The sequence below is a fragment of the Mobula birostris genome, chromosome 2, assembly GCF_030028105.1.
Source record: "Mobula birostris isolate sMobBir1 chromosome 2, sMobBir1.hap1, whole genome shotgun sequence".
Taxonomy (NCBI): Eukaryota; Metazoa; Chordata; class Chondrichthyes; order Myliobatiformes; family Myliobatidae; genus Mobula; species Mobula birostris.
Window position 1 is genome coordinate 32,334,500 of NC_092371.1, and position 14,668 is coordinate 32,349,167.

Genomic DNA, 14,668 nt, shown 5'->3' on the forward strand with positions numbered 1-14,668 from the left:
TTATTTTGCAAACTCCGCTTTTGGTTATAAAATCACTATTACCACAGTCAACTGGAAAAGGCGAGTGATGGGCCGGTAATAGGATTTGCTCCAGTCATTACTTAAGATGGTTAAAATGAGAAGAGGCTGTTGTAATTTTGTAAGGGTGCTCTAATAACCAAGGGTAAAGTATCTGAAGTGAGGCAAACCTATTTGCACCCACATTCACTGAACACAGGGTACCCATCACAACTTTCTTTTTATCGGCTCTTTTAAGAAATGGGATTCCTGTCCTATACACAACGGAAATACATTTCTATATCACCGAAATAATTTGTTTCAATCATCTCAACCACGGATTTAATATGCAAGTTTAATGGATAATTGAATTCGAGGATGAATTCATATGCACGTGCACACCTCTAATAACTCAATTTTTGGCTCATTGGTTCTTACTCCTTAAAAGCTTCCGTGTCGGTAAATTAGAATCGCTCTTTTTATGTTTGGGGTGAGGGGAAGCCCAAGAAATCTAAGCACCTGGAGATAATTTTCAAGCAGGCAGGTTTTATAATCGTTTCAGTGCCCTCTCTTACATTTTCATAAAGACCAAGCTGGCGTAATTTAACGCTGATCAAAGGCTATCGAGATGAGTTTACATTTTTAAAATCCCTTCGCTCATCCTGGACAACGAAAACCTAAGTACAAACAGCCTCTGTAGTGGAGTAAAACGATATCGAGCATGTTAGCCTCCTTTGATTTGAATGTGATTGAACAGATTTCATTAGAGCTGGGAATTAGCTGGAACGCATCAAGATAAATTTGGAACGTTACACACATCGCCTTCAAGTGAATGTAGGCAATCTACTGCCCTCTTGCACCGGGTTACTAGTTTAACCAGATCACTGCGTGCGTTTGCACCATGCAATAATATCCAGCCGTTTGTGTTTGATGTGTAGACCAAGAGAAGGATCAGTTTGGGAACTAGCTATACACTTATGAACTATTTATAATATTGATACATCTTTAGCTAAAATGCCCTCTATGTCCAGCTGTGTGGCTTTGTGCGTTTAGCAGTGTGAAGGGAATGGTCAAAGGTTGACCTTTACTAAAGAAAAATCAGCTGTGTTAATTGTCGAGGGTTGTAGTAAAAACGCGATAATTGCTATAAATTAATCCCCTGGGCCACCGCCCACTTCCTTTAACCCACGGCTACTGAGGAACTGTGTGGGTTCATGCTTATTCGCACAACTGACAGGCGTAATTGTCCTGGTGAGAGGTTCCCCAGGCCGGGTGGAAGTGCAGAGTTTCGGGAATTCATTACACCGACAAAGCTTCCCCTGGTTCGCATTTCGAGTTGCATTCGCCCCTTGCTCATTGGTCAGGACCTACAAGTTCTCTCTCAGACTCCCTCCTGCAATGGTTGTTTAGCAAGAGCTGCCCCTCAGCAAAGCAGGCGCCAGCCCAGATCCTATAGTGACCGACGGCGGCCGGAGGCACCGGCTGGTCGCTGCTTACAGCGAGCCGATGACCTTTCCCATGGTCTGAAGTAGCAGTTTCCGCAAGAGACCATATCTTGGGTTTGAGAGTTGCAGCGTCCTCTCTGGGTCTAGTGCTGACCGATACCTTTGCACCGACTTCCTCCTCAGTTGCGCTCAATTCCGATTTCCTCATCTCAGTTGGCTCCAAGTTTGTTGGTCTCAACCCGTTATCTCCGTCCTTGTTGCAGTCTGTGGCACCCTTGCCCAGCGCCCTGTTTTCACAACCAGTGGAAGATGGCTCCAGTCCACCTTTACATGGTTTCCCATCCTTTCCCTTGTTCAAATCCTCTTTCTTATCATCTTCGTCGTCGCTCTCGCTATCCTCCTCGTCCGATTTGGTTTTGGGCACCCACGTCATTTTATTCTCCTTCTTTAGTCGCCTCCTGGCGTTGGCGAACCAGGTGGAGACCTGGGTCAGGGTCATCTTGGTGACGATGGCCAGCATGATTTTTTCCCCTTTGGTTGGGTACGGATTCTTCAGGTGCTCGTTGAGCCACGCCTTCAGGGTACTGGTGCTCTCTCGGGTGGCGTTCTTGACTCGCCCCGCGTCCCCGTGCGCCAGCGGCCGGTAGGGAGAGTACAGAGCGCCGGCCGGAGTAAAACTGGCCTGGGAATAGACGCTGCTTGCCTTCAAATCGTAGTGTGAAGCCTGAAGTCAGAAAGAAACGAATGTCACACACAATGCTCATCTATGCAAACTTACAGAATTTTAACACATCTGCAATATCAGAAAAAACAATCTAATGTACCATGAAGTTATTTTGTTTACTACCACACTTTTCTATTAATTGTCATTTCTGTAATTATTCGTAACTTAAGATACAGTGTTCATGATATCATAGTACAATACCGTCTAATGGAACGGATAAATACTGTACATTATTTATATATCAAATATTATTTCAACACTTCTAAGAATTTACACGCGCACTACCAGTATGACCGTGACGTAAAGAAAATATTAAAGGCACTTATACCTAATCATGTTGAGATTGTTTTGTTTGTAACTCCATATTTTAATTATTTTATCCCTCTCTAATGGAAAGTGTTGCGTGAATTCGTGTTTTGCACCGCGAGGAGCAAGTTTGCGAACTTTCCATCTGACGGGTTGAAGTAAATTAAACGTATTTAAAACCTGAAGCCAGAAGTCGCGCACTGTATCTGGCAGCGGGCATGGAGTGGGAGCGCTCCCCGTCCAACTGAAGCAAGTCGACCCGCACTCTCAGCGCGCCAGCGTCCGAGTGACGGGTTGCACACAGTCGCTTCTTACATCAGTGCACGTCTGGGGAAAAGGGGCAGATGCATGAGTTATGGGAATTAGAACGAATCGATGGAACGCGTCGGAATATTTCACTTACATTTTGGCAGTTAACACACTGAATTTTGGAAACTATTTTTCAAACGTGTGAAACCAAAATATTCAATTTAATATTTCTGTAGGCAACCCCTGTTGCAAATCAACCGTATCATTCTGTCTTATATCAAATATTTATATTAACAGTAAGGTGTTATTAAACCAGGTTGGCTATTGCATCAAATCGTTTGTAATCCATCTAGTTTCGCGGTATTTAATTATGAGAAAACCATCTCATCCAGCGCTTATCTCGATGTGAGGTTATTAACGTAATCGCCGTAGCGAGTGATGCCAAAACTCTAAGTATTGTGAAGATTAAGTTCAACACACAGCCTTCGGGTGTTAACACCCGCGGTGGACAGATGTGCCCCCGGTGTGGTCAGTAACTTTCACCGAGGAAGGTGTCCGGCCAGGTGAAGAGGAGATTCGCTATGCATCTCCAAATCTCGCTAGGTAACGCCTTTTACAAATTCCAGAACTTCAAACGAAAGGCAAATGAAGAGAAAAAAAAATCAAAAGCACCATCCTTACCAGATGAGGGAGATGCCTGAGATCGGGATACGGCTGCAGGCTGTATCCGTGTGGAATGGGATAGGTGCCGGGGTGGCGAGCTAGGAGAGCGTGGAGAGGCGGGGGGACCCCCAGACTGAGCGCGGCTCCGGGCGAGCCCAGCATCGCCGCCCGCCTCTCCACAAACACCGCCTGCAGACCGGTCATCGCCGACCCCTTGCCGGCCGTGACCACGTCTCCGTATCCCAGCTGAGGCACTGCCATGATGCGGTTCAGCCTAAAAAACACTGCCAAACTAATCCACCTTCTGTCTCTATATAACCCTCTCTGTCCACTGCGCTGGAGAGGGCTGGCGTGATTGACGGGAGCCCTGTAAATGATATTTACATACGATTAGCGAGATTTAACCATTGGCCGGCCAAAGTCTCAATAAGAGAATATTGGATTCATTCTAGCTTTCGTGTTTTTAAAGATGGGGTGACGAAAATAAAGCAGAGACGAACGCTGTATGTTAATTTAGAATAACAGTTTATCTGTAAATGTAACACGATATTCTGCATTCTGTTTCTTTAAACTACCTCGATGTGTGGCATGACTTGTAAGGATGACACTCGAAATAAAAGCTTTTCACTGTGTCTCACTACGTGTAACAATAACAAACAGATATCAAATTAATCTTTCTGATTCGAAGGATTTAAGCTGTCTTAAAGCGAGATGAAAAAGATAATGGCACCAATGAAGAACATTCCATGCGAAGTTTCGGAACGCCTCGAAATTATGAAAAGCATATTCCCCTCCATAGATGCTGCCCGACCTGCTGAGTTCCTCCAGCATTTTGTGTGTTGTTAGAAAATAGTTAAATCATTTAGATGCAAAGGAACGTCCCAGACACGAGAGCGACTTCAAACTTTTCCGATTCAAACATTCAGAATTATTTTATCACCTTAATTCACCCCATTCGTTTTGACGTTACTTGACTATTATTTTCACGAACAGTCAATTCCCCACCGCCATTCACCGACTTGAGTAATAGCAAAGGGAGCGAAATTAGTAGGATACTGAATGTGAACTGAGAATGCGGCAGTTTGTAGGCCGCGTATGAGCCGTTCATGGGTGCTGTCTACCTGTGGGACTTGGGCCAGGAGGAGAGTGAAGATTGGAGGCGGTCGGTCAAATACTACCGCCCTGAAACTAATGTCAATATAGCATCAAAGACATCATGGCCAATCGTTCGAAAGTAAATCGATGATATAGTATCGAAATAAAACTTCTTCGATAAGGTTCTGGATTCACTTTATTAATGAGGTCGCGTTGAGTTGATAATCGATCGTCGGACCGTCGTAAGAGACTAATTTGTGCAGCCTTCGGAAATTTATTAGATATAATACCAGCTGAGAGTATGCATTTATTTTGTGGGCGAATGTGTTCTCCGAAGCGCATTATAATCCTAACAGGATCCAATATTGTTCGGTATGAATAATTAAGCCGACAGATTTCATACAAACTTCATTACAAATTCCTTTTCGGTCTGATCCCAATCCACATTGAGGGGGGTTTCTGTCTCACAACACAAGCTCCGGTTTTCCTTCAAGGCATCGGTTATTATTTTTTCAGGGCGGACTGCTAAAAAAAAATCAATGCTACAATTGCCCTGTGCCTGAGTTAGACTTTCCTCTGCCGCCGTTTGAAAGAAGTCCACATGTAGGAATAACGCTGAGTCGTCCCTCAGATCCCGTAAATTACATCAGTCATTCTGCTGAGCGTCACTCCGAACGGCCGGCGAGTTTTCCTGAAATGCACTTTTCAGCGTAACCAATCTACAGGGGAGTGATCTGCCTACCATCACAATTCTATGGCATTGACATGCAAAAGCATTAGTTGTACAGCGGTCCCCTCGCTAAGAATTGAGGAAAAGTGGTTTGCGCCGTTCTGTATCTCCCGGGCTATTCATCTACGTCAAAAAAAAGAACTCTATTTGTGTAGTATCTTTTTTACTCCTTTTAAAAACTTGCAAAATATTGTCTTCTTGTAACATGGGAATGTGTCAAATAGAACGAATGGAACCCTCCCCCCCAGAAATAGCACAAAGATTTTTTTTCTCTGTAGAAGACTGGGGGAGTAACAACATTGTTTGGCCTATTAGGGATTTATCTCCTTCTTTCCCTCCAAGTAGTACTTGGAATCTTTCTCATCTACTTGAGAAAGTCTTGATTCAATATCTGGACCAAAAGAGCCTTCAACAGGCATTCCCCCAGTCCTGGACTGATCCAAAGAATTTTGCTTTCCCCCATTCTAGTGGCCCTGGTCTGCCCAATATCTTCCTCTAGTTCCCCTCCTCCTTTCACTTATTCCACGGTCCACTCTCCTCTCCTATCAGATTCCTTCCTCGTCAGCTCTTTACCTCTTCCCTCTACGTCCCACCAGCTGCTCACATCATCCTCCCTCACACACCCATGTCCCCCTCACCTGGTCTCACCTAGCACCTGTCAGCTTGTACTCCTTCCCCTTCCCCACCTTCTTATTCTGGCTTCTGCCTCCTTCCTGTCCAGTCCCTGTTTTGTTGTTGCTTGTTTTGTTCTGTTTTGTTGTCCTCTGTGTTGTTCTGCAAACATGGAGGGTATACTATGTTGGCACAGGAATGTGTGGTGACGCTAGTGGGCTGCTCCCAGCTCATCCTTGGGTGTGTTGGTTGTAACACAGACATTGTATTTCACTCTCTGTTTTGATGTACTGTACATGTGATAAATAAGTCTGAATCCGAAACATCGACTATCCATTTCCCTCCATAGATGCTGAGCTCCCCTTGCATTCTGTCTGCGTTGTTCCAGATTTCCAGTACCTGCAGAATATCTTGTGCCTCCCGTGGTTCTCAAAGCCTCCTTGAATAAGCATACAAGCCTCTGAATTCCTGGCCCATGACCACTCAGAGTAGAAGGGCATCCTGTGTGGGACTGAGAACCCGGACGTTAATGCAACAGAACATGTGGTAAGCAGAGTGAATGAAGAGAGGACGTGCACCCACTTCTCAAGCAAGATTCCACCCCCATACCCCACCCTGGCTAAGGCTATGTATCAATAGTCTCCCACAGAGCTGGAACAGAGCGAATACCTGCAATGAAGAGCTATTCCAAACGAGAAGCTTTCTTGATACTTTGGACTATGACTTGCTCAGATAACCTGATTTAAGGGATGAGAAGCATCAACTGACTGGTACAACAAACTGAACTTATTCAAGTTTGCTGATGACACCACTGTCATGGGCCAAATCAAAGGTGGCGATGAATCAGCATAGAGGAGGGAGACTGAAAATCTGGCCGAGTGGTGCCACAACAACCTCTCACTCAATGTCAGCAAGTCCAAGGAGCTAATTATTGACTTCAGGAGGAGGAAACCAAAGGTCCATGAGCCATTCTTCATCAAGGGATCAGAGGTGGAGAGAGTCAGCAACTTTAAATTCCTCAGTGTTATTATTTTGGAGGAGCTGTCCCAGGTCCGGCATGTAAGTGCAATTATGAAGAAAACACAGCAGCACCTCTTCTTCCATAGGAGTTTGCAGAGATTCGTCATGACGTCTAAAACTTTGACAAACTTCTATAGGTGTGTAGTGGAGAATGTATTGACTGGCTGCATCACAGCCTGGTAAAGGAAACGCCAATGCCCTTGAACAGAAAATCCAAGAAAAAGTAGTGGATATGGCCTAGTCCGTCAAGGGTAAAGCCCTCCCAACCATTGAGCGCATCTACATGAAATCCTGAGGCAGGAAAGTAGCATCCATCATCAGGGACCCCCACCACCCAGGACACGCTCTCTACTCGCTTCTGCCATCAGGAAGAAGGTGCAGGAGCCTCAGGACTCACATCTCCAGTTGCAGGAACAGTTACTACCCCTCAACCATCAGGCCCTTGAACCAAGGCGATAACTTCACTCGCCCTATCACTGAACTGTGTCTACAACCTATGGACCTACTTCCAAGGATGCTTCATCTTATGTTCTCAATGTTTATTGCATATTATTATTATTATTATTATTTTTCTTTTGTATTTGCCCAGTTTGCTTTCTTCTGCATGATGGTTGAACACCCTAGTTGGGCAGTCTTTTATTGATTCTGAAATAGTTATTACTCTATAGATTTATTTAGTATGCCCACAAGAAAATGAATCTCAGGGTTGTATATGGTGACATATATGTACTTTGGTAATAAATTTACTTTGAACTTTGAAATTTAAATGATTAAACGGAATTAAGATATTTTTAAAAAGATTAGTTAATCTCACTGATGTCAATTATTGGTTAAATGTGCTTCGCAATATAAAATGAAATGGATCTTATGTGTAAAAGCAGATCAGTGAGAGTTGTGCTGGGCTGTCCACAAGTGTCACCACGCTTCTGGTGACAAAACAGTATGCCCACAACCAACTAACCCTATTATTTCAACACACACTTTCTGCATTTCCAGTATCCGCAGAATACCAAGTCATAACATCTTTTCGGAATGTGGGAGGAAACCGCAGCACGCAGAGGAAATGCACAAAGTCACAGAGAGAACGGACACACTCATTATGGATCGCATTTCACTGTATGTTTTGATGTACATGTGACAGACAAAGCTGATCTTTATCTTTTGTTCTTATTTTTTGACATAGTCATTTTTTTAGTTACTGCATGTGCAGTAGATCATGAGTTAAAAGTACACGTGGACTAAAATGTTAACTGTCCTGTGCTATCACCAGTGGGATCATCAGTTGATCTGCCACCTGTCTTCAGGAGTTTCGGCCCACTTATGATCAAGACTCCCTCGAGGTGGTGGGCCGGCAGTGCTAAAGCACCACCTCCCACTGGTGAGCTTAAAAACCTGGCATCTGCCTCTATCAGTCACTTCCATCCAACAGATAGTCTGATCTTCAGGTGTCTATGCAACTACTGAAGGGTTTGCAAGATATGTATACACTGTCTGACTATCTGCCCCTCTGGACATACTTGGTCCACACCCATGCTGATTCTTTCTCTGCTGCCTCAGCTACAGTCCTGCTGGTTGACTTGATCTCTCTTCTAGTGAAGCCAAGGTCACGCAGCCACTTCTGGAAAGTGAAAGCAATAAACTCACTGCAGCCTACTTTGAATGGATAGCACGAGACCTTCCACCCTCTGTCTCTGTAACTAAATCAACGTGAACAAGCTGATATAGGAAAGATGTACAGTAAATAAGTTGGAAAGAGTGCAGACAATATTTACCAGGACATGGGGGCCAGAGTTACAGGGATAGGTTGTGTAGCCTGGGACCTTACTCCCTGTGTTGTAGGAGATTGAGTGGTGGCTTGATAGAGGTATATAAGTTCATGAGGGGTTTAGACAGGGTGAAAACACAGGGCCTTTTTCCCAGGGAGGGGATGCTAAAAACAAGAAAGCATGGATTTGAGATTAGAGGCAAGAGATTTAAAAGGCACGTTGAGCAGTAGCTTCCATGCACATTTGGAATGAGCTACTTGCAATAATAATGAGGCAAACAATTTGGCAAAATGTAAAAGATATCTAAATAAGAAAATGGATCAGAAAGTTTGAGAGGGCTTTGGGCCAAGCCCAGGTGATGGAACTGTGCTGCAGAGATGAGTTGGATCAAAAGGTCTGTGCTCATGTTCCATGACTCTATGATTCAATGATATACTGTGTGTCCCACAAAGAACGTGTACGGCAATTCATGGCATTATTTATAACAATAAATGGCATATACCTCAGAGACAACTCATTGATGATTTTACATTGATCTGCATAACTCTGGCTGCCTCAGGTAGCATTCAACAGAACACCTGTCGAACTACAAAACACAGAATGCTGGAGGAACATGGCAATACACACAAAATACTGGAGGAACTCAGCAGCTCTAAAAGAGGAACAAATTCAGAAATCAGAGGTGTGAAGGACTTAGTAGTCCTAGTGCAGGATCCTCTAAAGGTTAACTTGCAGATTGAGTTATTGGTGAGGAAGGCAAATGCAATATTAGCATTTATTTTGAGAAGAATAGAACATAAAAACAGTGATATATTGCTGAGGCTTTATAAGGCATTGTTCAAACTGTACTTGGAGTATTGTGAGCAGTATAAGGCCCCTTATCTAAGAAAGGATATGCCTGAATTGATTGCAGAGGATCCAGAACAGGTTCACAAGAATGATCCCAGGAATGAAAGGGTTAATGTATGAGTAGTGTTTGATGACCCTGGGTCTGTACTCTCGGGAGTTTCGAAGAATGAGGGAGAATTTTATTGAAAACTATCAAATATTGAAAAGCCTAGATAGCGAAGATGTTTTCAATAGTGGGGAAGTTTTAGGACTAGACGGCACAGACTCAGAATAGAAGGATATCCCTTTAGAACAGAGATAAGGAGGAATTTATTTAGCCAGAGGATGGTGAATCTGTGGAATTCATTGCCACAGATGGCTGTAGAGACCAAATCATTGGGTATATTTAAAGTGGAGGCAGATAGTTTTGTAATTAAAGATGAAAGATTACTGGGAGAAAACAGGGGAATGAAATTGAGAATGTTAATAAATCAGCCATGATTGAATAGCAGAGCAGACAATGGGGCGAACAGCCAAACTCTGCTCCAATGTCTTATGGTCTTATGCTTCTTGACCTATTGAGTTCGTTCTGATGTTCTGTTTCTTCATTTTTCAATTTCTAGCAGCTGCAGTCTCTTTTGTCCTCACACATTGGACCAATGGAGACTGAGTGCTTTGTGTGGCTTTATACCTTGAAGCGTTTGTGTCCCCTCTGGCCAAATGGCAGATCAGATCAACAGTGAGATCCAATAGCCAAGAGGGCAGTTCAGCAAAGCTTCATGAAGAGTGAAGGGCATGACAAAGGACAGAAGAAGTCATGCCATCCACTGCACCCAAGGAAGACCCCAGGTGTGATGACTACTCGTACCACTGGACCCAGACGTCTGAGGTCAAGAAAGTGGAACTGCCCAGTACAATGGTTTTCCACTTTTAAAAACTCTCCTGCACTGGTTTCTTCATTCAGTTCACGTCATCTAATGAAGAAATATACAATTCTAACTGACATTGTCGGATATGACGGACAACTAATTTCTTATGTATGGAATCATCTGCCTGCATGAAACACAAACAAAGCTTTTTAAGCTATTGTGGTTGATGAGACAATCGTAAACCAATTCCTAAACCCTCAACCATTGGGCTCTTGAACCAGAGGGGATAACTTTACTCACCCCATCACTGAACTGTTTCCACAACCTATGAAATCACTTTCAAGGAGTCTTCATCTCATGTTCTCAAATATTCATTGCTTATTTAATTATTGCTTTTTTCTTTCTTTTTGTATTCGCACAGCTTGTTGTCTTTTGCACATTTGTTGTTTGTCTATCCTGTCTTTCATTGATTCTACGGTGTTTTGTATATTTACTGAGACTACCTTCAAGAAAATGAATCTCATGGTTGTAATATAGTGACATATATGTACTTTGATAATAAATTTACTTTGAACTTTGAATTACCAATTCATATCTAGATATCAATCTCTTTACAATCAAGAAAATTGTTATAAGAATTGCATCCCCATTTAATACATCTCTGTGTATATGCAGTGTTGCTGTTTTGCTAGTTTGCATCGGTGAAAGTATCTAAATTTCTTCTCAACAAATGACAGTGTTATTATGAAGTTGCTGGCATCAGTCACAATCCTAAGAGATATTACTTTGCTGTCGTCATTGCCCAAAAGTGCATGGGTTGGTCCATTTCAAGTTTTGACTCCATTTTCATTATTCTCTTCAGATGACGGGAGTCACCAGCCAGTACAAAGAGCAGATGTGGAAGGAGGTGTATAACAGGGGATTTGGTTACAAGCCAAAACATTATCAGATGTTCCCAAAGGAACTTAAAAAACTCTTTAAAGCAGGACTTCCCTCAGGCACATGCAACATTATTTGTCTTAGAGCAGAACATGGAAAAGGTTAACCAGATTAAATGGTCTTCAGAGAAGCAAGTGGAAAAAAAAATTCTACTCCAGTTTATAAATAGGTAGCTTCATTAGCATTTTGGGGTAAAGCAAACCCATGTGCAAAGAAAATGACATTTACTTTGTTCTTTTCAAAAAGTATCCCATTGTAATTATGTGTGTTGCTCAAGAGTTCCAGCACCTGCAGAATCTTTCATGTCGACAAATATCAGTTCAGAACTGCCTGAAGAAGCTCAGGTTAAATGTCTGCTTCACTTGTGTAATTCAGTTCGTAGAGGTGTCTTTACAGTATTAGGAAGGACTTCCCTTGGCAGAGAGAGCCATATCTTGGAAGGTAAGGCAGAGGTGTATAAGATGATACGGGGCATGGATCAATTGGACAGCTGGCGATTTTTTCCCAGGGTAGAAATTACTAATGCAAGAGGGCAACATTTTAAGGTGTTTTGAGGGAAGTTTGGATGTTCTGGGTGATGTCAGAGACAGTGAGTGGTGATGCGTGGAACTCACTATCAACAGGTGGTGGTGGAGAAAGATACATTAAGAACATATAAAGGACACATAGATAGGCACACAGATTTTAGATTATGAGAACACTCAGTCCTCCTTTATTGCCATTTAGAAATGCATACATGCATTAAGAAATGATACAATGTTCCTCCAGAGTGATATCACAGAAAACAGGACAAACCAAAGACTAACACTGACAGAACCACATAATTATAACATATAATTACAGCAGTGCAAAACAATACCATAATTTGATAAAGAACGGACCATGGGCACGGTAAAAAAAAAAGTCTCAAATCCTGATCGACTCCCGAGTCCCCGATAGCAGGCGGCAAAAGGGAGAAACTCCCTGCCATAAACCTCCAGGCACCGACAACTGCCGATGCATTGGAAGCACCGACCACAGCCGACACTGAGTCCGTCTATCTGAAAACTTCGAGCCTCCGACCAGCCCCTCCGATACAGCCTCCCGAGCACCTTCGACCTCGCCACAGCTGCCGAATCAAGCAAAGCCGAGGATTTGGGGCCTTCAGCTCCAGGGATTCTGGTTACCACACAGTAGCAGCAGCAGTGAAGCGGGCATTTCAGAAGTTTCTCCAGATGTTCCTCCGTACTCTCACGTCTATCTCCATCAAATCAGAATTGTGCACCGCACCCTACTTGACAGGTTACAGATATCATTCACTGGAGAGGCTGCACGCGCTGTGCCGCGCCGCCATCTTCTCCTTCTCCTGCTTCTGATAGATGATAGAAAAATGGAGGGCTACGTGGGAGGGAAGGGTAAGATCATTATTGGAGTTGATTAAAAGGTCAGCACAACACCATGAGACGAAGAGCCTGTATTGGGCTGTGCTGTTCTATGTTCTATTCCACAAGAGCAGAAAAGCGATGGTATCCAAAATCTTCATAGAAGTGTGTCTCAAATGGGGTCTTAAGAAAGGTAGCAGAAGTGAACCAGCTAAGGAGTTCAAGAGATTCTAGTGTGAAGCATGAACTGCACAAGGTAAATTTGCAACATTCACAATGGCTGAATTCGGTTACAGTTCTGCAGCCGGAGAGTGTGGAAATGACTGAGTAACTGTCCTCTCAAAAGTTAGAGGTGAGATGAACTGTGAGAAGGATGGTAGTAGATTTCAAGTAGACGGAAACAGGCAGGTTGATGAGATTTACTGCTGAGAATGCAAAGTGTTACATTTTGCAAGGAAGAATGTGGAGAGACAGCACGAACTAAAGGATACTGTTCTAAACTGAGTGTAAGACCAAAGAGATCTGGAGATTGGAAAAAGTGGTTAAAAACCATGAGGAACGCTGGGTGCAGGTGCAAAGACACATTGTGCAAGTGAAAAGAGGTTACATTGAACCTTTAAATTCAAGATTCAAGATTCATGTCCTGGGTGTTGAGGCTCCCTGATGATGGATCCTGTTTTCCTGTGACATTGTTCCATGCATATGTGCTCAAAGAAGGCCTGACAGCAGCTACATTTCATGCAGAGTTTGAGGAAAAGTGCTACATCAGCAAAGACACTCACAAATTTCTACAGCTGTACAGTACTATGGAAAGCATTCTAACTGGCTGATATGTATATATAACGTCAGGCTGCAACCAGTCAATATGCTTTCCACTACACATCTATAGAACTTAAACAAAGTTTTAGATGTCATGCCAAATCTTTGCAAACTCCTAAGGAAGTAGAAGTGCTGACGTGTTTTCTTTGTAATTGCATTTATGTGCTGAGCCCGAGACAGGTCCGCCGAAATAATATCATTGAGGAATTTAAAGTTGCTAACCCACTCCACCTCTAATCCTGGAATGAGGACTGGCTCATGGACCTCTGATTTCCTTCTTCTGGAGTCAATAATCAACTGCTTTTTCTTGCTGACATTGATTGCTGTTACAGAACCACTCAGCCAGATTTTCAATCTCTCTCCTGTTTGCTGATTCATCACTACCTTTGATACGGCCCACATCAGTGGTGTCATCACCAAACTTCAATATGACATTGGAGCTGTGCTTAGCCACACAGTCAAAAGTGTAACGCGAGTACAGCAGGCGGCTAAGCACGCAGCCTTGTGGTGTACCTGCATTGCTGGAGGTTGTGGAGGAAGTGTTTTTGCCAATCTGAACTAACTGGGGTCTGTAAATGAGGAAATCCAGGATCCAATTGCACAAGGAGGTATTGAGATCAAGATCTTGGAACATATTGATTAGTTTTGATGGGGACGATGGTATTGGATGCTGAGCTGTAGTCAATAAAGGGCATCCTGACGTATGCATCTTTGCTGTCTAGATATTCCACGGTTGAGTGAAGAGCTAATGAGATGGCACCTGCTGTGGACCTGTTGCTCAGAAGGCAAACTGGAATGGATTCAATTCACTTCTCATGAAGAAGTTGATATGCTTTATCAGCAAAACACTTCATCACTGTGGATGTAAGTGCTACTGGATGATAGTCAGTGAACGTGCCTGCCAGTTGAATCACCACAGGTTTTTCGTACTTGGCCTGCTACGCTGTTTGGGCCGGATTCCTTTCAGGAGTTCACCCTCCTGAAGGCTGCTCTCACGGCGGCATCAGGGACTGAAATGACAGGACCACCGGGGGCTGTGGGAATTCTTGATGGTTCCTCCATGTCTTAATGGTCAAAGCAAGAACTGAAGGCACTGAGCTCATCTGGAAGTAAAGCCCTGTTGTCGCCTATGTCACTTGATTTAACTTTATAAAAGGTGATAGTATTCAAACCCTGCCACAACTCTTGAGAATCCTTCATCGATTCTGAAGTGCCATTTAGCTCCTGAGTTGGCTTTCTGGAGAT

The 14,668-nt window shown here is 43.4% G+C and overlaps 1 protein-coding gene across 1 annotated transcript; it reads right to left on the minus strand.

Moving 5' to 3' along the window:
• Positions 1 to 1,350: 1,350 nt before the first annotated feature.
• irx7 (iroquois homeobox 7) lies at positions 1,351 to 3,645 on the minus strand. The gene is made up of 2 exons (XM_072279539.1): positions 3,403 to 3,645; positions 1,351 to 2,166 (listed from the first exon to the last, which is right to left on the minus strand). Exons 1-2 carry the CDS (start codon positions 3,643 to 3,645, stop codon positions 1,351 to 1,353), a joined length of 1,059 nt encoding a protein of 352 aa, XP_072135640.1.
• Positions 3,646 to 14,668: the final 11,023 nt, after the last annotated feature.